Source organism: Patagioenas fasciata, chromosome 3 (genome assembly GCF_037038585.1).
Source record: "Patagioenas fasciata isolate bPatFas1 chromosome 3, bPatFas1.hap1, whole genome shotgun sequence".
NCBI lineage: Eukaryota > Metazoa > Chordata > Aves > Columbiformes > Columbidae > Patagioenas > Patagioenas fasciata.
Genome location: NC_092522.1, coordinates 46197787 through 46225025, shown reverse-complemented (window position 1 = coordinate 46225025; position 27239 = coordinate 46197787). Strand labels below are relative to the sequence as shown.

Sequence of the window (27239 nt, the reverse complement as noted above, 5' to 3'; positions counted from 1 at the left end):
TGGATTTTTTTTTCAAAGTAACTATAAAGATTTTATTTAAAACTCCAAAGGTGCAAAAAATGAACTCTTAAAACCAGTTGTCTGGATTTGTAATTTATGTGTGATAGTGTAAGAACATCCTGAGAGATTTAATTCACAGGACTTTTTTTTTTTTAAAACAATTTTTTAAATATGGCTCTTTAGTTTAGAAGTTTAGAAATACTTTAGAGGTGAAGAAGATTTTAAAATATGCTTTTTGCCATACTTTCCAAACCAGATATTTTTCTGGTGTGATGTTTTATTTGCATACATTAACACTGGCTGTTTATTTCAAGACTTGCAGAATCATATTCTTAGCTTGTAGGTGGTGTATTTAGTCAGATATTTGCCTTTAAAATATTACTGACCCAGCTTGGTTTTATTCATTAGTGGTAATTTCTGTATGCAAATTCTAGTTTTAAAGGAAGCTGAATGGAATATCTACAGTATTTGTATTTACTGTTGATTCTGCAAATATCTTATTTTCTCCTTTACCTGAGTTAGCTCAGGAAAACCAGAATAATAAGAAAGCAAGCTTGCTCTCTTTTTCACATAATTTAACTTCTGTGAAAAGCTTCCCAAATATCATTTAGGACAGTCCTGAACTTCTTGAAAAAAAGTTTCTACTGTGGTTACACCTTTTTGAGGAAAGATTTTTTTCCCTTTGATTTTGGGACATTATTGGGCAGTGGTGAACTGTAGAACTGACTAAAAACTGGGTTAGACTCATTGGATTGGCAATTCTTACCACTGTGAAGACATAAGCAAGTTTTCTAAAGCTCAGTAGCAGACAAGAGAGATATTTTAATGAGTCAGCTGTACATATCATTCAAGATTTTAATGTTTTGAGGCATTGCAGCTTGGTACTTGGAAAATAATACAGTTTTACATTTCAAAAGAATTTTCCAATCAGAATAGCAATGGATTGTTTTATTGAGTAATAACATATCAGCTGGAGTGGCATCTTAGGAAAATAGCTGCCACTTTGCCTTTCATGTACAGCAAGAATAACTTTGGAACAATAATGCATAATTAATGGTGTTATTAAAACTGTATCATAACTAAGTTTGTCAGATAAAGTATTATTAACGAAGAACCAGAAAATAATGAGCCAACCAAAATAACTTTTGTAGTTAGGGTCCCTTTTAGGAAGGAAACAAAACATTACTGAAAATCAAAATGATTTTTCTACCCACCAGAAACCTTTTAATCAGAAATGTCACAAAAGAATAAATTAAAAATTCTTTGTGGTTCCGAAGCCAATAATCCAGCCTAGTCAAAAATGTCAGACCATCTTTGTATGTGCAATTTTTATATATTAACCTGTGTTGTGGTTGTGGCTGGGAGATTTGAAAACATTTCTGTTTTCACTGAGATTCTCATGTAACACATACCTCTCAAGCTTGGAAGGACTTAAGTCACTAAATGCTGAAAATCATGGCCTCTCTTTTTCTTCCACAATCCCAGGCTGCATCTTGGTAAGTCTCTGAAATGACAAAATAATCTTCTGAGCATGAAGCATTTAGTGCATTAATGAAGAGCAACAAGAATTTTTACTCATGAGTTTCTGTTCTGGACCAAGCCATTACCAGAATCACATTTAATTCACTTTTTTTTTTCTTCTGTCCTGCAATTTCTTCTCTAAAGTGGAGAAGCAAAACTCATAGATTTTAAGCCTAAAGACAGAAAAGGCATTAGATTACTTGGTCCGACCATGTGTTTATCTAAGACCAGGACATATTTCTGGTAACAGTCAGCCTTGTGTTGATCCCAATAACCTATATTTGGCTAAATTTTAACATCTAAAGACATCTAGTCTCAAGTAATATGCCTTGAGGAGATGAAGTATCCACTCTTCATCATCACTCTTTCAGAGTTTAGTTATCCCTACCATCGAATAATTGTCCCTTTCTGTGATTTATTTGAAACTAATTCTCAGCTGTTATGTTTTTGTCTGCTGTTCTCTCCTGTGCTCTGTAACTTGCAGGTTGTAGGGCTGGTAGAAGGCAGTTTCCTTGCAAGCCATTCCTTACTCTTCGACTGCTACTCTGTTTTTCTGAAGTGTTTACTTTGGTTTTCTGATTTGTGAGGGGCCCTTAGGATTGCTCCATGTTGTTCCCCTGTCTTTCCTCATGGAGCTGACTATTCTTAGAGCAACGAAGCTAAGGACATCCTGTCTTGAAAGGGTGTAGAGAAGCAGCAAGAGCATCTGAAAACTTCCCCCCCGCCCCAACTATGCTGTTGACTGCCCTATCAAGAGGGGCAGATTGCACAAGAGCATCTGTCCTGTAGTCTGCAGATTATGTGGCAGTATCCGGAAGTCATTTTCCACATGTAGAGTATTGAAAGTGTTGGTTTTTATTTTTCCTCGGAGTAGGGTTGGTGGCATGTGTATGAAAATTTATCTGCAGAAGAATTATCGGGATTTTTCTTATATTATTTTTGCTGCTGTTAAAAACATATGCTATCTTCATCTTCTTGGGAAGATAGTGCTTTTTGTTAAATCCTTCGTATTTACAGAAGTGGGACAGCACAGTTAACAAGTTAGTACTCTGTTCTTAATACATATTATTGTTTATCTCTTGCAGACATTGCGTATGTTATTTCTGGTAAACATATCTAGTGATATTTTCATACAACTTTAATGGTTTTCCATAAGTTTTCTGTTGCAGATAGCAGTCAATTTCAGAAACAGTGACTCTCTATTTCTGTATTCTATAGGTTATTTCTCTTAGGAAGCAGGTGTACTTGTGTAAATGTAATTTGATGAAAGAGGGAATGATCCTTTAGAACTCATATAATGCCTTTTAAAGAAAAATACGTATATTTATGGAATATGTATGCCTCAAAATTGCTGTTGTCTTTGTCTATGCCAGAAAAAGCTTGTTTGTGCTTTGATTATGAAAATGAGTAGTATCATTTTACACAAGTTTTTGAGGATACCGTGATGTGACGTTTAATAATACGAAGTACTTTACTTTTCCTAAATAAGTACTTTAAAGTACAATACTTGTCCTTATCTTGAATAACGAAACATTCTTTAGTATACTAGCTTTCATATTACCGTGTTTTTTTTTTCAATTTGCACTTCTACTGTGAGGAATGAAAATTGTTTTCTTGACTTTGACTGTTTATATGGGTATCAGTAATTATTTTTCACTTACATTAAATGTAATTTAATTGTATTATTTGTGATTAAAATAGCTTTGTATATACAATTATATGCTTCTGTTCACTATATTGCAAGCTTAAAATTGGGTCTTGGTTGTTACAGTTTAGATATTTGAGTATTAACCTGTTTGTGTGCTATCGCTATGTTTTCATTCTGTTTTTTTAGGCTGCTGTATGTTTTTCAGAAGTTTTGCTAAATGTGTCTCTTTTACTTGTATAGGTTGTGTAGCACGAACAGTAAATTCTCCCAACCAACATCTCTTAAGAACCGATGATGTTATTAGCTGCTGTTTGGACCTGAGTGCACCCAGCATCTCTTTCCGGATAAATGGTCAACCAGTTCAAGGAATGTTTGAGAATTTCAACATAGACGGCCTCTTCTTCCCAGTTGTCAGCTTCTCTGCAGGAATAAAGTTAGCATCTCATGTAGCATTTTGTGTTTTTTTCTGCCCTGTGGTGTGTAGGTTTTTGTTGTTGTTGTTTTTTGGTTTTTCCCCCAGTGTATGTGTATATGCTGAATATTTCCCTGGTTGTCTTTGCTCTCATTTCCCATTCTGACTTCTGCTTCTTTGGCACAGTTCCAGTTCCTGGATAGTGAGAACTACAATAGAGTTCTGAAGATTTAGTGCATCTGTTGTTTTTCAGTGCACCAGTGTATTCAGGTGGTTTGCAGAGAGACCTTACAAACAGCTGCTGTATCACTTCTTCACTTGCACATTTGCTCCAGGACAACATTTTACCTCTATGGGAAGAAAAACATCAGTCTTTAATATTAAAAATATATTTGTCCTATCTCCCTTGTTATGAGGCAGTAACTGTTATTTGAAGATGCATTACCTGCACTTACTTTAAGAAATGGTGCTTGTACTCTTTAGCAGGGTGAGTTAATATGAACTCAGCCGATCTGAATTCTGGTTTCTGTAGTGGTTTTCTATACAATTTCAAGTCACACTTGAGGAGCCAGACTTCTGCTTCCATTATTGAATAGTTTGAGTTTGTAATATTAGAAGATTGTGTGATGTTCCAGTGAGGGGACCGCCAGAACTGGCAAACATAAAGGCTGAAAGCTGATTTGTGTTGGAGACAGAGCAATCTTCTGTGAGGAATCATTCAAAGACTCTGGTGGATACTACAGAAGCTAAGAGCTGTTGCACAGTGGGCATACCAGCCACTCATTCCAGATGCAAATTGCACTTTACCCTGAATAATACAGGAGATAGAATGTGGTAAAAATATAGACATGCATGCTATGAAACGCAAGACTATAAACCTGCATGCTTTGTCTCTGTCATCAGAGAAATATTTGACAGATATTATTGGTGTGCTGAGTGTGTTTCTGGAGAGTGTTGTGGTATAGCATTGACAAAAATCTTATAAGACACTGAGTAAATAGAAAAGAGACAAAATGATTCTGTTGTAAGGCTAGAGTTTTGGGTGTTTTTTGATTCCTTCTGGGTGGCAACGTTCTGGAAAGATTTTTCAGTATTATGTCATTGCTACCTCATGATCACTCCATTCATTGAATTTTTCAGTAAGAAAAAACCATTACAAATTCACTATTTTGTAACGAATAAAACATGTTTTTCCTTAGGTTTCTACTAACATGACGAGTATAAGCTTTAGGGGAGAAAATATAGGAAGTTTTTTGCATTGTGTCCTAAGGATTTAATGTTCTGTGAGGGAAAAGAATGAATCATATTCTATGGAATTTTCAGGCTCATTTCTCAAATGTGAAAGAATGGGTGACTCCTCAATGGAGAGGGTACAAAGGTGGTTGATTGATTAATCTGGATTATAGTCTCTGCCTTCTGAAACTGGAAAGGCTGCTATTTACTTCATAGATGTGCTAAGTAAACTCTCTCTCTGTGTCTTCTCTTCTGGTCTCATAATTTAGAATACTTCCATGTAAGTGGAAATTAGTTAAAAGAAATAATTGTTTACTTTTCCCCATGTTTTTTGCACCTCCTGCTTCATGAACTCCAGCACTAGTTGGAGAAAGTTGAACTGTAAACAGTTCAAAGTAGCTGCAACTTTTTTTTTTTCTTTCCCTTTTTTAAAAATAGCATGCAATAGTTGTTAGGCTTACAAACTGATTAGATTTGACACCAGAGGTGTCTCAGTTGTCTAAAGTATCTATGATGATTACAGGGTACGTTTTCTGCTTGGAGGTCGCCATGGAGAGTTCAAGTTCCTTCCTCCACCTGGATATGCCCCTTGCTTTGAAGCTGTTCTGCCGAAAGAGAAGCTGAAAGTGGAGCACAGCCGAGAGTACAAGCAGGATCGCAGCTATACAAGAGACCTGCTGGGTCCCACTATCTCTCTCTCTCAAGCAGCTTTCACTCCGGTTCCTGTAGATACCAGCCAGGTACGGAAACTGAAAGATTGCGTTCTCATTTTTAAGTATGCATATTCTAGGCCTGTGTTATTTCACACTTGATCGAATTTGCAGGTTGTCTCAGACCTTTTTTTGGGGGGGATTCGATTGGTAGATTGTATTGTGAGAAGCTGATAAATTATATGTAAAGTCCTTAGAGTGCTCACTGGATGTTTCATGTATTTCAGTTCACAAACACTAAAATAATGTTTCACCCTTAATATTAGAGTGGGAAATAAGAATATTGGAACTTCATGTTCTTTTACTGGACATTTTATTACTGTTTAATTGCAATTACTGAAGAATTATGATGAGATTTTTAGACCAACCTCAACTCTAATTCTTTGCTGGACTTGCAGGTCACTTGGAGTGGCATTTGACTTACTGTGGGCAGTAAATAGCATGCCTTGAAATTATAGTTTTCTTGTTTGGGTTGGTGTTTTTTGTTTTTGTTTGTTTGGTTGGTTTTTTCCCCTTGTTTTGGTTTGCTTGTTTTGTTTTGGTTTGGTTTTTTTTTACACAGTTGCAATGAGTAGTACCTCTTTGAAACCAAAGAGCTCCATCTCTGATCACAGATAACAAGAGTTCATCTTACACTTGATCACAGTTTGAGGTGATGTGAGTTTTTGTACGCTGTATCCTCAGATTTCACCATATTTAGGAACTTGCTCCTGAAAAAACAATATAAAAATGAACAAAGCTCTTAGTTTGCTGTTTTGTGCTAATTATAGCATTCTGCGTATGTCATGTAATTATTGTACTGTGACACCAGCAATTAAGGGTAACATTATCATGATTCACAGCACTGTATATTTGAGGTCTCTGGTTTTGAAGGTAAAGCAGACTTTATTTCAAATTTTGGAGGTAGCGTGACATGCTGTCCTGATTTCTCTTGCCATCTAATTTTTATTATTATTCTTTTTCACAACATTACCATGGTTGCTGAGATTTTTAACATGTTTTAAGCTGAGAACTAGTATTACTTTGAGTAGTTTCTAACCATCTACCGGGAATGTATTCTGTACTGTTTGGAGGTGTTGGATTTAAAACTGTTTTCCCTTCCTGGTCAAACTCTGAAACTTTTAAGTGCATAGGTTAAAGTATTTCTGTTGATCTAAGACTTGTCACTCACTTCAGTCAGTAAGAACTGAATGATAATTTAGGTTTAGTTGAGAGATCTGTTTTGTACACGTTTTGTCTATTATGACAGTTTGCGTGGCACTGTCAAGCAAGTTATATTTATAATAGCCTCTCTCTTTCTCATCTCTTTAGATTGTTTTGCCTCCCCACCTGGAAAGGATTAGAGAAAAATTGGCAGAAAACATCCATGAACTTTGGGTTATGAATAAGATTGAACTTGGCTGGCAGTATGGACCAGTATGTACCTTCCAACTTAATTTTCTGTTAATTACATAGTATTATTCAGTACATTGATTTCAACGTGCTACTGGGACCACATTTTTTCCATCCTTCCAAAATTAGTAACGTTTCACACCCTTTCCACCAGACACAGGCAGAAACCGACAGCACTTTTGTATTTCTGAGCCAAAATTCTGGTATTAAAGCTGTTTGATGCTGAAATTTTCAGCCAGTCTAATGGCCAGTGCAGAAAACACATAGTGGGGTTTTCACCTGGTTGTTTTTGGAGCAAGAAGTCCAGTTGCCTGGCAGAGTAAGACAATAAAAGCAGTTATTTTTGGTTCTCTTTGCATCTACTGGCTGACGTAACTCTTTCAGAAGTCCCAAACTTATTTTTCATAAGAAATAAGAATTGCTTATAGGTAATTTCATTTAATCTGCTTTGCTCCTTCTTTCATTTCTTTGGGCTCATGTCTGTATTAGGTGCCCCAGATAACTGTTTTCTTATCTCTTTCCTACTTTTCATGGAGTATGACAGAAAAAAATACATGGCTTCTGGCTTTGATATAAAATGCAGTCTATTTTGTTGCGATTTTTTTTTTTTTAAACATAAAAAAATATACAGGCTAGTTATTTGAAGCCCAAGTGGGTTGTTTATGAAGAACTGTTGATATGAAGAGTATATGAAAAAAATAAAGTAGATGCTAGGTGTAAATGTAACATGTATGCACATATAGAAAAATATATATTTTCTGTTTTCATTAATATAAGGGTTTTGGTCTTCTGAGAAACTCAGATTACAGATTTGATGTAACTGGGCATCTGTATTATATTTGTTGGAGCATATGGCAGTACCAAAGGATTTGATTAACAGAGAAGACATCTAGATTATTTTATTGTTGCTATCCCCACCAAATGAAACAAAAACCCCAGTTAAATAAATGTGTTGAAACATTTTAATTGTGGCAGAATCTTAACAGCTGTGAAGCAATCTCCAGGAACTTTTAGTGTATCATGACTTACCATGCAGAATGTAATTGTACAGTTGAACACTTTTAATTTGAACAGTATATAGTATCAAATTAAGCAGTGATTAATGTTATAGTCGTATTCAGAATGAAACCAGGTGCTAAATCTTTTAAGTTATTAAACTTTCTCTCTCTAGCTTTAGTGTTCTGTGATTGGATGTGCTCACTTTGGAAATGTGACAACACTGATGATCTTCTAGAGACTGACTGCTTTATCAAATTGTTTTCTCACAGATGATTTAATCAGTTTAAGCCACTGTTGCCAGTTCTAGTTATCTGAAGTGATGCAATGCAGTTACTGAATACTGAGGGCAGGCATGAATCAGAAACTAACTGGTTTAGATTAACACATAACAGTACTCTAATCTTAGCTATAATAAAACTGGTCTTTTTAATTCAGAGTAAAATGCATTTTCTGAAAAAGTGGTATTTTTTCACCGAGTTGAAAAGTTTGGAGGCTAAAATATGGAGGTTGTAGATTTGAATGTCTCCACATTATTAAACAAATCTGCTATAGATTGCAATTTATATTCCCTCCTACATGCCTGTTCCATGAGATCTGTGTGTAGTATCACCAAAGTGATACTCAGTATTGCATGTGATATTACTACTGTATTTTATACATGTAACAAAGTAAAATAACAAGCTAACGTAGCAAAAATAGGGACTTTTGTTAACTGGCTTTGTTATAAGTCTGAATATGAGTGGTATTTAGATGTCCAACTTTAAATGATCACATGTATCTGCATATCTTTGTTTCTATTAAACTGCACTGTACATTTAAAACCAACCGCAAAAATTAAGAATTGATAGGTGTCACAAGTTCTGCCATTTACATACGGTATTTGCAAAGCAGTAGAGTTTTCTGTGGTCAGAAAAAAAAAGGGGGGGGATGGGAAGGCAACCTACAAAATATGTTGAATATATGATAGAAGTAGTATACATTATAGCTGTAAAGTAAAAAGAGTGTCACCAGTGAAATTTGATTAACGATGGAATTCTGAGGAAAACACCTGAGGCCCCAGATTTAAATTAACTCAACACAGATCTAGGGTAGTCCTCTTGCAGACTATGCTTTATTAACACAGATTACCACAGGTCTTGGAAAGAAGTCTGCAAATAAACATTTTCAGTGTCTACTAAAAGAACCTTCTCGTTTTAGTTGCTAATGATTTTGGCCAAGTAACTTGATAGTTGAATTGCTTGTATTGCCTGTCTAAAGAACATTAATCCCATTTAAAAAGATAAATATTCCCTGGAGATTGTAAATATTTTTCAATCCAAAACATAAACAAATGATGGCTGTTCAATTTAATAATTATTATGTTTTGAGATCAACATGTAAAAATATGTTACTCAGAAATATAGGGAATGGTGAGTTTTTTTTCCATGAGATTACACTACTACTCAATCTAGTTTATTCATAGTTTAGTTATTGTTATAGAGAAATACAGAATTGGCAAAAATAGAGGATGATAAATAAAGAATAAATTTCAGCTATTGGTGATCTGTGTTCATATTCACTCTGTGGGTACTCATGTATAATTAACACTCAGAATTTGGAACTAGAGAAAATTTATAAATAGGTTATGGTTTGCAGATGACTTTTTTCCTTCCACTTCTCTAACACAAAATGTTTATGTACCAATATTATGATTTGATTTAAGTGTAATCTTAGATGCTGCATATAGATTTATTGCCATGATTATAACTTGCAAATGTCACTTGAAACACTGAAGTAAGTTACTAGAACATTTTCATTTTAGGACATTTACCTTAAAATATCCAAAGAAAAGCTCTTTTTTTTAATGTAATATGCAGGGCAAGCAACCAGTTTGTGTGATAGATTATTTTTCTGAAAGTCAGAAATTTCTTGCCAGTTTATATGCTACTGAATTCGGTATCCTTTTTAAAGAACAAATCTGATTCTGTATATCAACAACAGATCAAACTCTTGAGAATAGATTATACCCGGTTCAACGGTACCACTTCAGTGGGAATTCTTGCCTTGGTCTTTTTCCAGCTAAAATAATTGAAAAACTGTCCTATATTCATCAAATGAGTGAAGATTAATTCGGAAAAAGTATAACAACTAGGCCTCTTAACTTCAACCGTTAACATTCTGTTTTCCAGCAGAATTATCTGATTGATTAAAAGTGGTCAATAATGTTATTTTTCAATAACTTACACTTTGCAGCTTTAAATATTCATGTAAATGGTGAGTTTATGATTCATGAAAGATAGAAAGAAAAGTGTTTTAGTGTATGATTGATAATGTGGTCTTGATAGAGCAAATGTCAACACTTTCTTTGGGATCTTTTAGCCAATTTTTGCAGATTAATGCTTTTTTATCAAGCCTTCTAACAAGACATAATCTTTGTAGATTTTGTTGACTGAGCTCTAGCATGATAAAGATGCAAAACTGAGAGCAGTAGAATGCTCAGTTATCTCAGGTTGCCCTTCCTAGTTATGGTCAGTATTAGCCTAAAACTGTATAGAAGTAGTGCAGGTTAAACATCGTTTGGGTCAAATTATTCAGTTTATAAAATGTGGGATTTTGTAAATTATAGTTTTCATGACTCTGCTGTCACTACAATAACGGTAAATTAATGTTCTAATAATTTGCATTTTTTTTTTTATACTACTAGACATAACTAAGAAACAAACAGTTTCTGAATTAAGAGATAGTGTAGGTTTATCCTTTATATTGTTACTGTCGTAGGGTAAGGACTTTAGTACTGTTCCTATCAACATATTTGTACAAACTGGATGCATAATTTTTCAATCATGGTGCTGAAGATGAGTTATTATTTTATGGCTGTATGTCAAAACATAACATAGATTGCACTATTCTTGAACTTTGCATATTGGTTGTGAACAGCTGTATAATGAAATGTACAAATTAGCATTTATTCTTCTTGAGATCTGCAGTGTATTTTCAAATTCAAATTCTGCGTTACTTGAACAGAATGATCTTGCTCTGAGAATACCAAATACTTCTCTTTTGAAGTGTTGTTTAGTTTGAGTAAGTCTGACAGGATCAGCTTTAAGTACTTTGTGTTTTGGACTGTTTTTAAATTTCTTCTAGTTTTTAAGACACACTAAACTTATTTCTTTTCTGTCATTTCAGGTTCGAGATGACAACAAAAGACAACACCCATGCTTAGTGGAGTTCTCAAAATTGCCAGAGCAGGAAAGAAATTATAACTTGCAAATGTCACTTGAAACACTGAAGTAAGTTGCTAGAACTTTTGAACCTCATAGTGAGAGTTTCCTGAGGATTTGCAGTTTCCAGAATAGTAATTTGACATGTAAATTACGATTTGATGTGCAGGTGAGGGTAAGAATATGAAAATGAGGGAGTGAGATAAATTAATGAATGATGCATTTGGCATTGAAAATTACTTTGATAGTCTTCCATATCTTTTGAATTTTAGATTTATTTTGGTAATGCTGATCATGTAATAGCAACTCAGGTAGTTTCCATCTAATTTGGAGGAAAGAAATAGATCCAAGCTTTGAAAAAGGGCTCTTTTCTTCTTATTTGGTTTAATTCAATTTAGTTTAATTGCTTTCCATTTTCTTTATTGCTAAAACACACTTTGACAATCAATAGGTATTTTTTTGATGTGTCTGATGATGAGCTCGCTTCAGGACCCCTTCCTTGCTACTGTTTCTGTATCATCTGTGCATGTTGCCACAAAACAATAGTAGGCATTTCCTCCTTTTGTGGTTAGACGTGTGAATGTCGTGGAAGGTCTCCAGCTGGAAAGCTGGAAAATTTAATGTTAATGGGTTTCTTCAATAATCTAGATATCTTGTTCACAAGGATACAATTGCTTATCTCAGCTTTGTCAACCAAGTGGGTGTGAGTTCTTTCTTTAATGCAATTGCATTGAAAATGTGCTAGTGTAAGTTCTTCCATATGTAGCATTGCATGTAGCCAACACATTAAAATATTCTTCAGACTGATAAATGCCCAGTGGTATACATAGTTCTCCAGTCATTCCTATTTGAAATCCATTGAAATATATTAATTTTTCTTTTCTTGTTAAAATAAAATTGCTTTTTCCTGTGACTATCTGCATGTTTCTGGGAATATTTGTATTTTATTGTTTAAAAAATCGCCGTGTAAACTGTGCAACAGTGTTTACACTCATAAGGACTTCATGAGCTAGGTAGAACACTCCTAGAATTTCTTGTAGTGTCCTTCTCTGGTCAGCTTCTCTGCACTTTTTATTGATCCATCATTCCCACAGTGAGTAAATTACTCAGTGAAAAATTATTTATGAGCCTGAGTGTTAAACAGTTTCTAGAGGGGTATTCTGGCATGATTAAGAGATAAATGGAACTCTATTGGAGGCAAGAAAATAAGTTCATACTTCTCTCCAGCTAGATATTACAACTCCAATGAAAGATTTTGAGACCCATGTCAATCCACCAATGTGCTAAGAATTCAGAATAACTTCTTCCTTTTTTTATGAAACTACAAAAGATATCATTAACTTTCCCTACAGTTGAATCTTTTGCTAGAATGATGTATATAATATCACTCAGACATCATAAAAATCATAGTCTCAGAATTAAATGCACACTTCTAATGTTTCATGAAATATTAAACAAATTTTATTAGTCTTTGCATAATTACTGCTTCAGGACCAAATGGTTTTCTAAATCTAACCCTGACAAAACAAACAAAAACATAAATTATGGATTACTTTTATTTTAGTAATTTTATTACTTACTCCAGAGAGCACCTCTTCATTAAATACACAGCATCTAAAAGATAAAGCTTTCAGTCTTCCTATGGATTTCAAAATGTGTATGCTTACTGAGCTCAGTCTTAATTTCATTCCTGTATTAGTGCTTGTTTTCTGAAGTATGCAGTTCTAATTTGTTTGTACCTTGTTGCATTTATAACATAGATATCTATTGTTCTGGGACTAGAATATGGGTGCCTTGCTCAGTTCATTTCTGGAAGCTCATGAAGGTGAAAAAATTAGTGTACTAATCCATTTTAGATGATCCATACTGTAATGACTGGAATTTTAAGCTACTTTGACTAGTTCTTTACTAGATGTTTCTAGTCTACTAGCAGTAAGCCTCAATGGGGGGAAAAGGGAAAATCTTCTTTTAAAACTTTCTCTAGTCAGCTCTATGTACAATTTGCATCAAATTCCCTACTGATTTTGATTTGTTGCCAGTTTTGCTGCCAGCTCTACTAGATGAGAGATGCAGAAAACAAGGAAGTCCTGAGTCATGTTATCTGCCACAAGATTTCTTTTCAATATATTGGGGTCTCTGTATATTTTTCAGTATGACTGAATACTTCTATGAACTATGAAAATGATATACTATCTGAAATGTCAAGGTTCAGGAATGATTAAAATATGCCTGGTCATAGTGTTTCTGCCCTTTCTTATTTTGTATTTTGATATTGGTGGGGTTTTTCGATGCTTATTATTTTGTGACTGACTTCCCTATTTCTGCCTATGTAATCAGTTGTGTGTGATAATTACATGTATTGATACTACGTTGAGGGCTGCATTCAGCCACTTCTATTTTTCTTGTTTAGCTTTGAAATGCTTTAGGGGTCTTTCAGGTTCTACCAGCATGGTATCCCTTTTTATCCTGTAGTAGCTCTCTGATTTGAATTTGCTGTGTCTGGCTGGAAGTGAGGTAGGGTTTAAATTCCTGTCTGATATTACAAGAAAATTAGAACTGCTAGGAGTTAGCTCATTTGTACTGCTTTCCACTGTTAGATATGTTCTCTTATGCTGGTGAAAGCTGCACAGGAATCAGGTACAATTTATGCCATTTGAAATCTATCTGCGTAGACTATTTTTAGCAGATAGTGTATTTTGCAGGAGGTGACCACTGCATATTGATTTCCTGATATCCGATTTTACCGTCTAACATTAAATCAGCGTTCACAGACCATAACAGTAGGATTTACTTCATGTAGCTAGCACTAAAAATATACTGTAAGAATCTCCTTGAAACATATGATTCATCTGCCAAGAGAATGACTGCTAGAGCAATACTTATGCTCTTTTTTTCCTCTCCAGTCAGTTCAAGAACAATAAATATAGTTAAAGCAAGACAAGAAAACATTGTTTTGACTTGAGACAAGAACAAATTAAAACCTTGTTTTCCAGCTTTCTTCCACTTTGGGAAAATTGGGAATGGAGTCCCAGGTTTACACTTGTGATTTCTTCTGCATAATCAGTTTCAATCAAAGATACGGGTGTCATCCTTATATTTTGAAAAGCTTCTGATCTGACTCCAAAGTGGTGTCTGACTTTTTACCAGGATTTATTTTCATTTCAATGTAAATATTTTAGTATATGCATCTAGGCGAAAGAAACTAAAACTTGCTAACCCAGTATTGAATGTAAGTACAGGAAGAAATAATTTATAAGTTACAGATCAAATCCTGGAGATGAATGAGACCCAAGATTTATACTGCTGGATAGTGTGACTGTAAGGAAAGGAGGAGGTCTGAAGTGATCAGAAGCCTGATTAATATTGTCGACCCTGTTGTAAGGCTATGTAGAGTTTGTTTTCTGAAATGAGCATCATCTTACAGAGTCAGTCTAGAATGGGCTGCTGAGGTCAGTGGCTCTGTAGCAGAAGCCCTGTGGTACACGGCACACCCCGTCAAGCTTGAGTCCTTTTCTCTGAGGTGGTTTAATGTGCAACATCCATTTTGAGCATTAGGATGGCAGTTAATGGCCTAATGCTTATCATGTATTCTGTTGTCAGTTCTTTCTTCAGCAGCGTGTCCTAACAAAATCCAGATCCAATTAAAATCTCTGAATAGCTGCCTGTCTTTGCAAAGAAGACACATGCTAAGTATAACAAGCGACATTTCCTGCCTTTTTTCTTTCATCACCATTGAAGTAAATAGCTTAAAAAAGATTTTTATATAAAGCAGTATGAATGAGTATATAAGTAGTATGGATAAGTATATGAAGCAGAAATATGTATTTTGAGGGCACGGAATTTTTCAACTGATGCCACATACAGATGAAACAGACTACATGGTAGTTCCATTTTTAAGTAGTCCACTCAGATTTTTACTAAAATTTTTGGGAACATCTTGTGACATTTTCTTAACACTATCATAAAGGTTATTACATACACAAAAAGGCTGATGTTGATCTTTCCTTGTTTATTGTTGTGATTCTCATAAGTCTCATTTGTTGTATAGTGCTATTTATGTACCCAGCAGGAACTCTGAATATAGAAGCACTGGCAGTAATTTATCTCTGATTTCTGTGTCCTAGAACATTGCTGGCGTTAGGCTGCCATGTTGGCATTGCTGATGAACATGCTGAAGAAAAAGTGAAAAAAATGAAACTGCCAAAGAAGTAAGTTGAAATTCAAATGCATTTTTTTTTGTTAGGCAGTATGAGTTAAGGAAACTGTATGCATATGAATTATCAGAAAGTTACACACACCTTCATCCATACCTTTTCTTTTAGATATTTACAATCTGATGTGTAGCCAAAGTTTAGGTTTTCCATGATTCATTGAACTGTCTGGCATTCATTGTTGTATAGTTCTTTTGTATCTAGAGCTGCAGAAACTTGGTAAAGAAATTTTATAGCAAACTTGTCAATATATTTTACTGTGCTGCAAACAGTTAAAGTTAACCCTTTTGAGAGTCCTAGAATGGTCATCTAGTGACTTGAAGCGGAGAGAACTTGTATAGCCACCTGACCTTTTCCTGAGTGACTGATAGGCAACAGGATTGGTAGAGCAGGCCTCCGGCCGGTATGGGATAGTGACCTCCACTACCACAGCTCTGAAACCAGTTCTCATGACCCAACCAAGGTGCCCTGGCTTCTTCCTTAGCACCAGTGTGCCCGTCAGTTTGGGAATGAAGAATTTGGGAACTTAAAATAGAAAGTAAATGAGCTGTACTTCGTGATAAGTATATGACAGCCCTACAGCCCAACATATATATATTTGAGTCTGTGGTTTATAAGTTTGTCTAGAATGGTATAAAATTCAGTGGGACAAAGAAGAATTGTAATGTGCCTAAAACCAGAAAGGTAAAGGTCACAGTTTCAGTATGAGAGAACTACTGTGTTTTCTGTTCTCAAATTTAAATTAGTAATTTAGTTTCCTTGGTTATGACTAAGAGCAATGGTAAGTGCTAGTTCCACTAGCAGCAACTCCTAGCTCTTTGCAGGGTTGTGCTTTCTGCAGAAACAGATGTTTCTCTGCTATTGCATATCTCATTATTCACAGTGGCCTTTCACTGACCCATACCTTCATATTGCATACCGTGCATCCCTAAGGCCAATATAATAACTCCATGCCCATGTTTAACTGAAGTATGCCTGCCTTTTTCTTTCTGTGAGCCAAAAGCACATACCCCATTCTGGCAAGGTTCCTTCAGGCTTCTGGGTAATATTTTACTACAAGGTAGCTGTAAGAACCTATGCCACATGATACTTATTTACAGATCATTGACATCACAGTTTCAGAATCCTTGATGTGGTCACTTCACAAGAATGAATGAGAATAAAAGCAAGGCATTAAGTTAAATTCCCCAAAACTGTTTTTCAGTTATGGTTTCCCAAAACAACAGCATATAAGACTAAAAGGAAGAGGTATCTAGGGCCTTCTGTATTTTTGTTCTGAATTTCCTGGGCAGAAATGTATATACATTTGCAAGATTGTTCGAGTGGATTAGATTTTATGCTTTTGAAAAACTTCAGCTAAATCTCAAGTCTGAAGAAATTATACTTCCTGATTTAAGAAGAGTGATAATACCGAGTCTTTTTAGTGTTGTTAACAGTCATGACTAGAAACTTAAGGTCCTGCAATACATACCAAGTCAGAATTTTGATACCTCACATACGATGGATAGAAAATATGAGTAAAAAGGAAGGAAAAATTTTCTGCCTACATTCTCAATAGCATCAGATATTTCTTGAGCAAAAATGGAACAAAAATTTGTTATCTAGATACAGTTGTGCAGCTGTAAGGCTGGATCACAATTTTTTGGGAATACCTTCTTGAAGAGAAGAAGGATCACTGTTTCACAGTTGGACTAGACTTAAACATAACAAAAAGTTACAGGAGGTAGTATGTGAAAAGGTAATTTTTTTGATAGTAGAAGAGATGTCACGTCCTGGTTATTTCTGTTCCTGTAGATGATGCAAATGCATAATCCCAACACTTTGTCAATTTTTGCATGATAATTTATTAAGTTCCTATACCCACCTGGCATAAAAACTTTATGCTATTATGAAAAAGAAAAGCAACAGACATCACTTGAATATAATTAACTCATCAGCTCTAATTTCTAAAGAAATCTTTCAACTTTGTATATTCATCTGTCTTCTTAACCCTTTGCTTTATTTTTCTTTTCTGCCATCCTGTTGTAATGATAAAGATTGTAAAATGATTAGAATAAGTTTATATTTGTGTCGGTCCTATAGAATTTTGGCATCACAGCCACACTTAGAACAAGTTGGGGAAAAGAATGTTTTATGCTAGCAGTTTGCGTTTTCTAATACAGCATCACTCCACAAAAGAGCTTTTTGGGACCTTTTTGAACAACTACATAAAGTGTACTGCAAAAACAACTTTTGCTGATGGAAGTTCTGTTTCTATTAGAAACTTTTTTCCTGGTGTAACTTTAGGTTTTTGAATAAAGCATTCTTCAATTAACTTCGAAATATATTCAAAGTATATTCAAATAAACTTCAATATATTCAAAGTATTTTAATAAATTCTAAATATATAGTGCTTCTGTGGCTTTAAAAGTCTAAATGAAATGGGAATTATCAGAATGAAAATAATTTTTTAAACGTTTTTGCTACATTTAATTTTTTCCTGTAAAACAACTCATGTAGACTGCTGAAAACCTTTAGTCAAGAGAGCAGAATATGGACTAGTATCACTTGAAAACATATCTACCACTCTTCCTGTAATTTTAGGTGGTGGCACAAATTGAAATTCTATAACACTTGTTATAAATCAGTGGCAGATCAATATGGAAGTTATAATGTGCTGTTGAAGCAGTTAAATTTCCAGCTTGAAAATGATTCTGCATTGCTTTATCTACCTCTTAAAAAGAAAAATGTTAATATAAGGCCCACAGAGATCCTGAGTAAGGTAAAACAAGTAAGATACTAATGAGTAGAAGACCGGGCAGGAGCTGTTTCAAGTAGCAACATCTCTCTGCAGCTAAAGACAATTCTCCAACATGAATGTGTACATGCAGCATGTTTTGTTATTTTGCTCAGTATCCATTGAAACTTATCCTTGATGAGTTCTCATTTGCATCCTGAAATAAGGTATGTGCATCCTCTGTGATAAAATCATGAGCATCCTTTGAGACCCCTGGTTCTTTGACCCTGCTCTGATATCACAAAAGCTGTGGCTTTTGGAGCTTTTACATGCACAGCGTAACACTTGTGCAGGGAACTGTGGCAGAAAGAACACAGTAACTGACAGCCTGATCAACGTGTTAATTCTGTATGATTCACTATTTCCATTATGGACTAGTTTTATTCATCTTGCTGAAGTGACTTCACAGCTACCTAAGCAGATGTCACTGTGAGGGCAGCTAGCTCGTGTATGGGAGACAGCAGCACAACTGCCAACTGCTTGTTGAATTTTGAAAAAGAATTTTGCTGATTGGTAACTGTAGGAATGGTTGATTTTGGATTGACAATCTTGAATTGCTGTTTTCATAATTAAACTTATTTTTTGATGTGGTAATTTCAAAGGACGGTCCAACCTCATGTTAGACATGATAATCCTCCTTAAGTACTTGCTTGTTTTCAATTATTGTTTTCAACCAATAATTTGTTTAAATGGGTTTTAGAATAGTTATCACAGAAGAGAATTAATTAAAATCTGTAAAGTATTTGAATATTTTAGAATATAAATGGGGATGAATACTGTTTCTTTTTTTGTCTTTTTCTGTGTTAGTCCAAATAAAGAAAATACAAGAAAACAACCAAGTTGTTTAGAAAATAATTACATAATTATTTAAACTAGCCATTCTTTAAACATGCCAGCACATATAATTTCAGTCACACAATGTTGTTGTTTATTTTGTTATTTTGTTATGACCAAAATAGCGCCTTGTTTTGTCAGTATTCTGGAGGAGAAGTGCTCAGGGATATTCAGGGCGCATCCACCAGCTCCCACCTGGTCTCTCCTGGGACCTCAGGGAAGCACCAGCTCTGGCACCTGGAGCACTTCTTCCCCTCCGTGCATTCCCTCCTCTAACCTTGGTTTCTGCAAGCTGCTTTTCCATACTTTTCCCCTCCCTCCTCTCTGCCTGTGTGGCATTTTGCCCTTCCTTAAAAATGTTTTCCCAGAGGTGCCACCATTGTGTCTGAGGATCTCTGCTTTGGCTGGGAGCAGGTCCCTTTTGGACTGTGCTTGGTATGGGGCATCCCCGGCGTGTCCTCAAAGAAGCCACCCTGCTGCTCGCCTCACCAGCACCTGGGCATGAACACCCACTACAGCCCCTGTCAGTCTGGCCCTGCTTTGCTCTTCCTGCTCCCCTTCCCCTGCATTCCCTCATCACCTGAGATAAGGGAGGCAACATCCACCACCACAGCCATGCTTCATAGTGTTAGGTGTTCATTGTAAGTCCTGATCTGTTGCGTACGTCACTATATGCATTAAGTCCTTTATTAAAGAGGGTTTGATCATAAGTGAAGTAGGAGAGGACCATAATTGGTTTGATGGGAACAACTTCATAAATTAAACAACACTTAATGCTTGGGAGCGCTAAAATTAGTGAGGAAGTTGTCTCTCTGTTCTGAAGTTATGCTTAAATTTTAAACATTTGCTCCTTTCACTTGAAGGATAGTTCAAGTATGAAGTAGTGTAAAGACAAACTTTGACTGGATGGACTTCACATGTGAACTTGAGTAAGCTATTTGACTTGCTCTGTCTCTCACATCCCTATATATAATAGGAGTGAAATATTTTCTTGCTTCAGTAGGAGGCAGATAGAATTTAATAAATATTGTTAAGTGCTCAGAGGTAACAATAATAATGTTCATGTAAGTATTTAGATAAGCAGCATCTTAATCTACTACTTTATATGAAAGTACTAAAATACTTGAAAAACATTTTTAGTTCAGACCATTTTGGGTAGCTTTCATTACCAGCTACTTCATCCCATCAAGATGCAATTAGCTTGAAAAAAAAAAAAATCTAATGTCAGTGCATTATTATTCTCTATGTTGAAAGACAGATTACTTATGTAGACATATTTCATACGTGTCACTTCTTCCCTCTGTGGTTTCTATTAACTTTTCCTTACTGAGAAATAACTGCAAGTTTTGTGTTTTTTGACAGCTACCAGTTGTTAAGTGGATATAAGCCTGCTCCCATGGATCTGAGTTTTATCAAGCTGACTCCCTCTCAAGAGGCCATGGTGGATAAACTAGCAGAGAATGCCCACAATGTGTGGGCAAGGGACCGTATAAGGCAAGGCTGGACATACGGTATTCAACAGGTAAGTGCTAACTTAAAAAAAGCACTTATTTATTGAGGTATTTCACAGTTAAAAGGGAATAATTGGAATACAACAGCAGGAAGAAGCAGCTAATGAATGCAAGTCTGTCAGTCAAAGAAAGCAAAAATACACAATTAAAGCAATCCTGCTAAATCTTCTAGCAGTAGGAGACTCATCTTTTACAAGCAGTAATAAAAAAACGGTGGTATATTTTTGTATGCTGTCTAGATCTCAGGGTGAGAAAATTGCATGCAGGAAGCTAATATGCTCTAGTATTTTAGGAAATGTAAACATTGACTTTCAGTAGGGGAATAATTTAAATGTTTGCAGTCCTGAGAATTGAATAATTTTGTTTATCCAGGAAAACCAGAGTGTAAACTTCTAGTAATCACTTTGCTAATATGTTGTATTTCTGGCAGAGGCTATGTTTAACTGAGAACAGTTAATTCAGTCTCCCAAGTTCCAGTTGTGCTTTAGTGATTTTGTTCCAGTGAATGGGAATGCTGTGTGGTAGTCATCATAATATGTTATAAGGAAGAGGAGTAAAAATTAAGCATGTTGGATTGTTAACAGCAAAACTCAGGGTCTTTGTGTTATTTAAAAATCTAATCTGGAATACAGTGAGCCTAATTTATTATTTTTCAGGTTGGCTACTATATCAATTTTCCCTTAGGAGTCATATTTTCTATTATTTTTGTGATTGTTCATGAATTTTATATAGAAAAAGGGGTCTTCACTTCTGTTAACAAATGTGTGGTAGCATATCACAGTGAAATTTTAGGAAAAATTCAGCCTTTGGGGAAAAATAAAATGAGTTTTCATGGTTTTGTGCTGGGCATAAAATATCATTATTTTTGCAAAAATGAGAAACAGCTGTTTTGTAGGTACATACTCCTTCCTGCCTATAAATAGTGGCTTTGTTTTTCAAATTTTCAAATTTTCAAATTTTGTTTTTCTACAAGACCAAAACTAATTGTATTTGCAAAGCTCTTGTATTAAAAAATAAACAAAAAAGTTTTTTTTTATTTGTAACCTCATCTAGGTGTTCCTGCTCCAACAGGGGGATTGGTCCCTTCCAATCCCTAACATTCTGTGATTCTGTGAAGTTAGGCACTTAAATTCACCTCATCACATACTGACAAAGTACATTTATGTGACAAAATATATGCCACATAGCATTTCAGCACTGCACATTATAGTATCTTACTGTGAAGCTCTCATTTTGGTAGTTCGTAAACTATTTAGGAAATCTATGTTCTGTGTTTGGGTCAAGGGAAACAATGAGCCAGTTCTTGTATCTGCAGACTGGAATGTATGTGACATCCCCTACTAGACAGACAGAAGAAAATTCAGTGTTGGTGCAACTCCCCTGCTTACAACACGATTACATTTTGCCCTACTACTGCATCTTCTAGAAACAGAAGGTGACCCTTTGAAATGCTGTTAACATTTCTGATACATTATTAATCATGAGCGTTGGAAGTGATGATTCTCTGTTGTCAGGTTTGGGAAGCAGATCCATTCATTTTGAACCCGCTATTTCAATCCTGTGTTTGTGAAGGCAGTGCACAATTCATTTCTAGAATGAGAATCTGTATGTCTCTAGATACTCAAAAGAAATATTTCTCATATATTAAAGAATGAACTCAATAATTTACACCATGCCTTCCATTTTTTTATTCTCCCAGAAGCCAGTTTTCATATAGGTCCTTGCCAGTTGGGAGATTCTAAATGAATGAAAACTGGGAAATAGCTACAGCTTTGATAGAACCCTGACATATCCCAAAATTAAATTTACTTTTGCAACAGAATGTGTTGGTTAAGATGAAATTAAGAAGTTTCTGGAATCAAAAACATCTCTTAGCTAATTATGTTTCTGACTACCACCGGGAAAATTTAAACCCACAACTCATATCTAGTAAATAAAGTTTCTTAGATCCTAAAGACAAGTTAATCTACCCTGTGTATCTGTATATCTTTGGAAAAGCAAACAAAAAACAACAAACAAAGCAACCACAAAAACACAAATAGTTTTTCCATATTTATTGGAGTGAATTTGCAGTTGAATTACGTTTTCTGAATTAGTGAGGTATTAAATAAGAAAGGCAGTTAAATGTTAATCTCAAAGACTTTTTCAGTGTTACTCGGTTGGGAATGATAAGCACAAGTGTTTTAAAAATTGACACCTATATCCTCCAAGATATCTAACTGGACAAATACGAATTAGGTATCTAAATCCATTTTGGTGACCAAGGAGAAGTTGTTCTATAAAGAGGTTACCATTAAGACTTAGACCTGCTAAGTTCTAGAATAAAATGGTAGCCCCTTGTTAGATTTTGGGAAAGGTTTTAAGCAGAAGGGGTTAGTCAGGCTCTGATTTTGACTACCAGGTTGTGCTCTGAAAGAAACTGAGAGACTTGACTGGGTTTAGGTACTGGATTGAACAGTATTGAACTGTTCTTCCTTACCAAGACAAAGGCAATTATGAGCATGCAAAGAAGGACCTGGAGAATTTAAAAGGAGAAAGCTTAAGTGCCTATGAAGCTGATCACATTCAGGGTTGGAAAGCCACTTAATTAGGGCTCTGCAATCTTAGGTGCATCTGCTTTAAACATCCAAATGGGGTTTTTTGGGTCCAATACTTTCAAACTGAGTGAAGACTTTTGTGTGCTGAGTAGGGCACTACTGTTGAATATATAATGCATTGATGCAGTGTACAGTGTCATAGTTGTGATTTCAACAGAGGTTGGTTGTTGAAGCTCGTTAAGAGATCAGGAATATTGTGACCTTCAGGAAACAGATCAACAAGATCAGCAGTATACTTTACTCCCTTGTTCTTGGCAGATAAATTACAGTAGTTTCATGTATGCTTAAGCAGGTAGATGATGTCTTTGAAAACTTTCTCCACAATAACTTGTCCTGTAGAAGCTACCATGCTTGGGGTGTTGATGTTGATTTCTTCTTAATTCAATTATTTTTCTCTTTTCAAATAATCAAGGTTATTTGCTTCAGGAGAGACGACAGACAACCAAGTTCCAAGAGTGCTTGGAACACATATGCAGATAACAAATATCATTCATTAGAAGTCAAAAGAAGAGAGCAGAATAGCTAGGTGCTCCTTTCTGGGTGCAGTGCAAAGATGCTTCTCATTTAGCTGGCATACATATCACATGGCAAGCTGCTAGCTGGTGTCCACACTGCTATGTGCTTCTGCTTGGCTCCAGCAATGGGTTTTTGCTACATTTTGTCATGCCATCACATTACTGTGACATGTCACAGTACTGTAATAAAGTGACATGATGTTGTGCTGTATAATACTATAAATAGATCTTGCAGAGCTATGAAATAGTTTCCTAAGGGAAAGAAGCTTACAGAGGTTTGAAAGTAGATGAACTAATCACTGGGAAATATGTTATAAACAGCAGTCATGCTGTGGCTGTAGGAGGGATTAGATGATCTTGTAGGTCTGTGCCTCATCAGCCGCATCATTTTGGGATTATATAATATGAAAAAATATGAAGGGATACTGTCAAGTAGTTCATGTATAATGATTTCTTTCTTATAATCTGGTGCAGAAAATGCCTTCCAAATTCCAGATTTTTTCTTCTAAATCCACCACTGCTTGTCAGGATTTTTTTCTTAACAGAGAGATAACTGCTCTTTGTGCATGACTATACACACTATTTTTGTTCTGCTGCTGCAGAGCCAACAAGCCAGACAGCAGAGAGAGCACAAGTTAACTAATAAATCCTTTTCCCAGAAGCGTGCTAACAGCTGTGATGACACTGATCACAAACAAGTAAGTATTTTTTAATAGGACAGATTCACATTACCTTATTGCTGCATGAAAGGAACAGGAGCAAAAAAACAGGTAGGAAAAAGACATTTTTTCTGCTTAAAAGAATGTATTAAATAACAGGAGTAAGTGGAAAACCAAGCACAAATTCAGTATGAAAATACTTGACAGTCTCCCTTAAGGTAGAACAGGTTGGTCTTCTTTGACCTGGAGAAATAGTACATGATCAAAGACAGATAGTGGAGATAGATCCAGGCAAAGGAGCAATAGAGCCTTGGTGTAAGTCAATTAGAATAATCACATTTGTGCTATGAGTGCTATGAGCAAGAGGCTTGTGGTTTTTTTTTTTTTTTAACATATATGGATTTTGACATTATGTTCTATCATAATTACCTGAGGTTTTTACGGTGGTATTTTGAAGAAATTTTTAATAACAAGCCGAAAAATAGCATTGAAGTACAAAAGGATGGATTTGTGACTAGATCTTCACAATCAAATGGAAAATGTTCAGAACTCACATGATTTATCCATGAACTTACAATATTGGATTCAAAACCTGCCTGGACGCCTTCCTGTGTAACCTGGCAGGGGGATTGGACTAGATGATCTTCGAGGTCCCTTCCAATGCCTAACATTCTGTGATTCTGTGTGGTTGGCATTCATAAAACTGTAATGTCATCTGTACAGGAGAATCATGACTTTTATATAAATAAGGAAAGACAGAAAGGGAGAGAAACAAATTGAGCTTGGAGATCAGAAGGCAAATGAAAATAGTTTCAAGTACACCAGTCACTCCATCCCACTTCCTTAATACATGGCTTTTAGGTCTCCCCAGTGACAGCGGGTGTCACAACCAAAGATTCTGACTTTCAAATTTTACTTAGATGCATTGTCACACATGCAAATAGCTCATTCAAAGGGTGTCTGTTTTTTTCTTTGTGTTGTATTGAGTGTTGTGGCTGAAGAACCTAACAATCAAAAACCTCATTTATATTTAGAAAAAAAAAAGTAAACATCCCGCAACTTTAACAATTGGTTATAGAAATCAGCAACTTAAAAAGTTCCTCCCAATGTGTGAAGATCATCTTATGATAAAAAAGGTGTTCTGTTCTTCATGTCCTAGGATAATTAGTCAGGACTGTGAAGCAGTTATCAAGTCTGATTTTTCTTTGGCCCAAAATGCAAGACAGTTTCATCTTTTGATGTCAGGATCTTACTTTTTATATATATATATATATGTATATATATATTTGTGAAAAGCATATAAAATCACTATTTGATCAGGAGAGTTGCCTAGTGCTGCAATGCGAGAGACACACTGTTCTGGAAATTCAAACAAAGGAAATATCCACGTGCAGGAAAAATCATAGGTTGAAAGCTTGTAATTTGTTTTGTCATTAAATATACATAAAAAGGCATCTTGTCCTTGCAAAAACTACTTATGTTACCTCACTTTCACGTTTTACATTATTTATACTGATATGTTTTTTCCTTCCATTCATAGTTAGGGCACATTATGCTGGGTGTTGTATATGGGTATGGTCCTCGGTGAGGATCGTAGAAGCTGCATACATATTTCTAAGGCTACCTATACTACTAAGAACACAACTCAGCTGCTAGTGTGCCAGGTTCAGAACACAACTTCCCCTTTGGGTGGATACATTTAGGATATTTGTTAACATTGCCAAGAATACGGCTTTGTGAGGACTTGTGATTTCCAGTTCTTATGACTCTGGAATCTTGAAATGGTTTACTTAGTAAATACCAAGTTTTAGAATAATATTTTTCCTTTTTGCCCTATAAAATAATTCTTAATTGTAGTGGGTTGAGGTTAAACATGAGCTGCCATGATAAATGTGGAAAAGCTAGACCTCTGGATAAAAAGATATTAAATGTATGGGGTAGGTGAATGTTGCTGTTCACAGTGTATATGCTGCAGACTCAGGCGCTGGCTCACTGAGCTGGGTTTCTGACAGCGTTGCTGGCAACCTCACCAGTAGCATTTGCTGTGGCAATGGTCCAGAAATCTTTGTGGAAGTGCAAGATCCACAGACATGGCAGCAAGCAGAATCAATTCACAGCTGTGCAATGGGAGTTTTCTAATGGTGCAAATGGAGATAGGCAAACAACAGCATGTCTGTCTCACTGAATGTGCGCTGAAATACATTTGCTTTGTACTTGTCATTTAACAGCCTTGGTTATGAGAAAAAAATAATTTCAGTGCCGCACAGATTATGTATCTGTACAGCTCTACCACATTAAATGACAAAACTTCTGATCCCATTAAATTATAATCATATTTTTCCTGAACTCTTCTTAGTTTGTGTTTTTAATTTTCAGTCTTTTTCTGTTTTTCTTTTTTTATAGGCACTTACTTATGTAGGTTTCTGGTGTCTTTTTATTCCTATTAGTCTAGTGATGTGTGCTGTTCCTGAACTTCTCAAAGCTTTGGGAAGGCCCAGGAATGCATACATTGGCAGTATCACAGTTGCAGCTCTGAAAACTATGTTATTCTTTATCATTTCAGATGTCTTTTAGAGGTTTATATGGGGCTTTGTTTTTCGTTACTGAATTACTTCAAAGAGTACAGCTTTATTACACATACTGTATCTCTTAATAGATTCTTCTTCTAGAACTGCTTATAGAATTCTACTGTGGTTTTCTGTGCTCCTGTAGACAGTATGGACATTCCTCTTGTTTTGTTGTTACTCTTACATGACATCTGCTGTGCAATTTGCAAGACCAGTTGCCAGATTGAATGCACTATATCAGGTACCTACAAATCACACACTGAATGAGGAAATGCAGCTCTGCACCCCTTAGCTCCCACTGTGTTTCCTCTGTGAATTATTTTCAGCAGTGTTCATTACCTGTAATGGAAGTTCTAAAAGGTACATTGGTATTTCTTGGTGTGTGTGTTTAGGTGTTTTTTTTTTCTGTGGTTCTTTTTGAGTAGCATTATACGGCACATACAAGAGAACCATA

The 27239-nt window shown here is 35.5% G+C and overlaps 1 protein-coding gene across 14 annotated transcripts in view; it reads left to right on the top strand.

The window, feature by feature from the left end:
- The window catches only part of RYR2 (ryanodine receptor 2), a 395394-nt gene that overhangs the window by 210026 nt on the left and 158129 nt on the right, over positions 1 to 27239 (top strand). For 13 of the 14 annotated variants that reach the window (XM_071806259.1, XM_071806250.1, XM_071806253.1 and 10 more), the window contains 6 exons: positions 3410 to 3602; positions 5338 to 5554; positions 6836 to 6940; positions 11081 to 11184; positions 15240 to 15323; positions 20299 to 20458. In XM_071806259.1, the coding sequence (XP_071662360.1) occupies positions 3410 to 3602; positions 5338 to 5554; positions 6836 to 6940; positions 11081 to 11184; positions 15240 to 15323; positions 20299 to 20458 (863 nt within the window). Of the gene's footprint in view, positions 1 to 3409; positions 3603 to 5337; positions 5555 to 6835; positions 6941 to 11080; positions 11185 to 15239; positions 15324 to 19799; positions 19866 to 20298; positions 20459 to 27239 lie in introns of those variants that run through there. The other variant, XM_071806258.1, reaches the window with a different exon arrangement.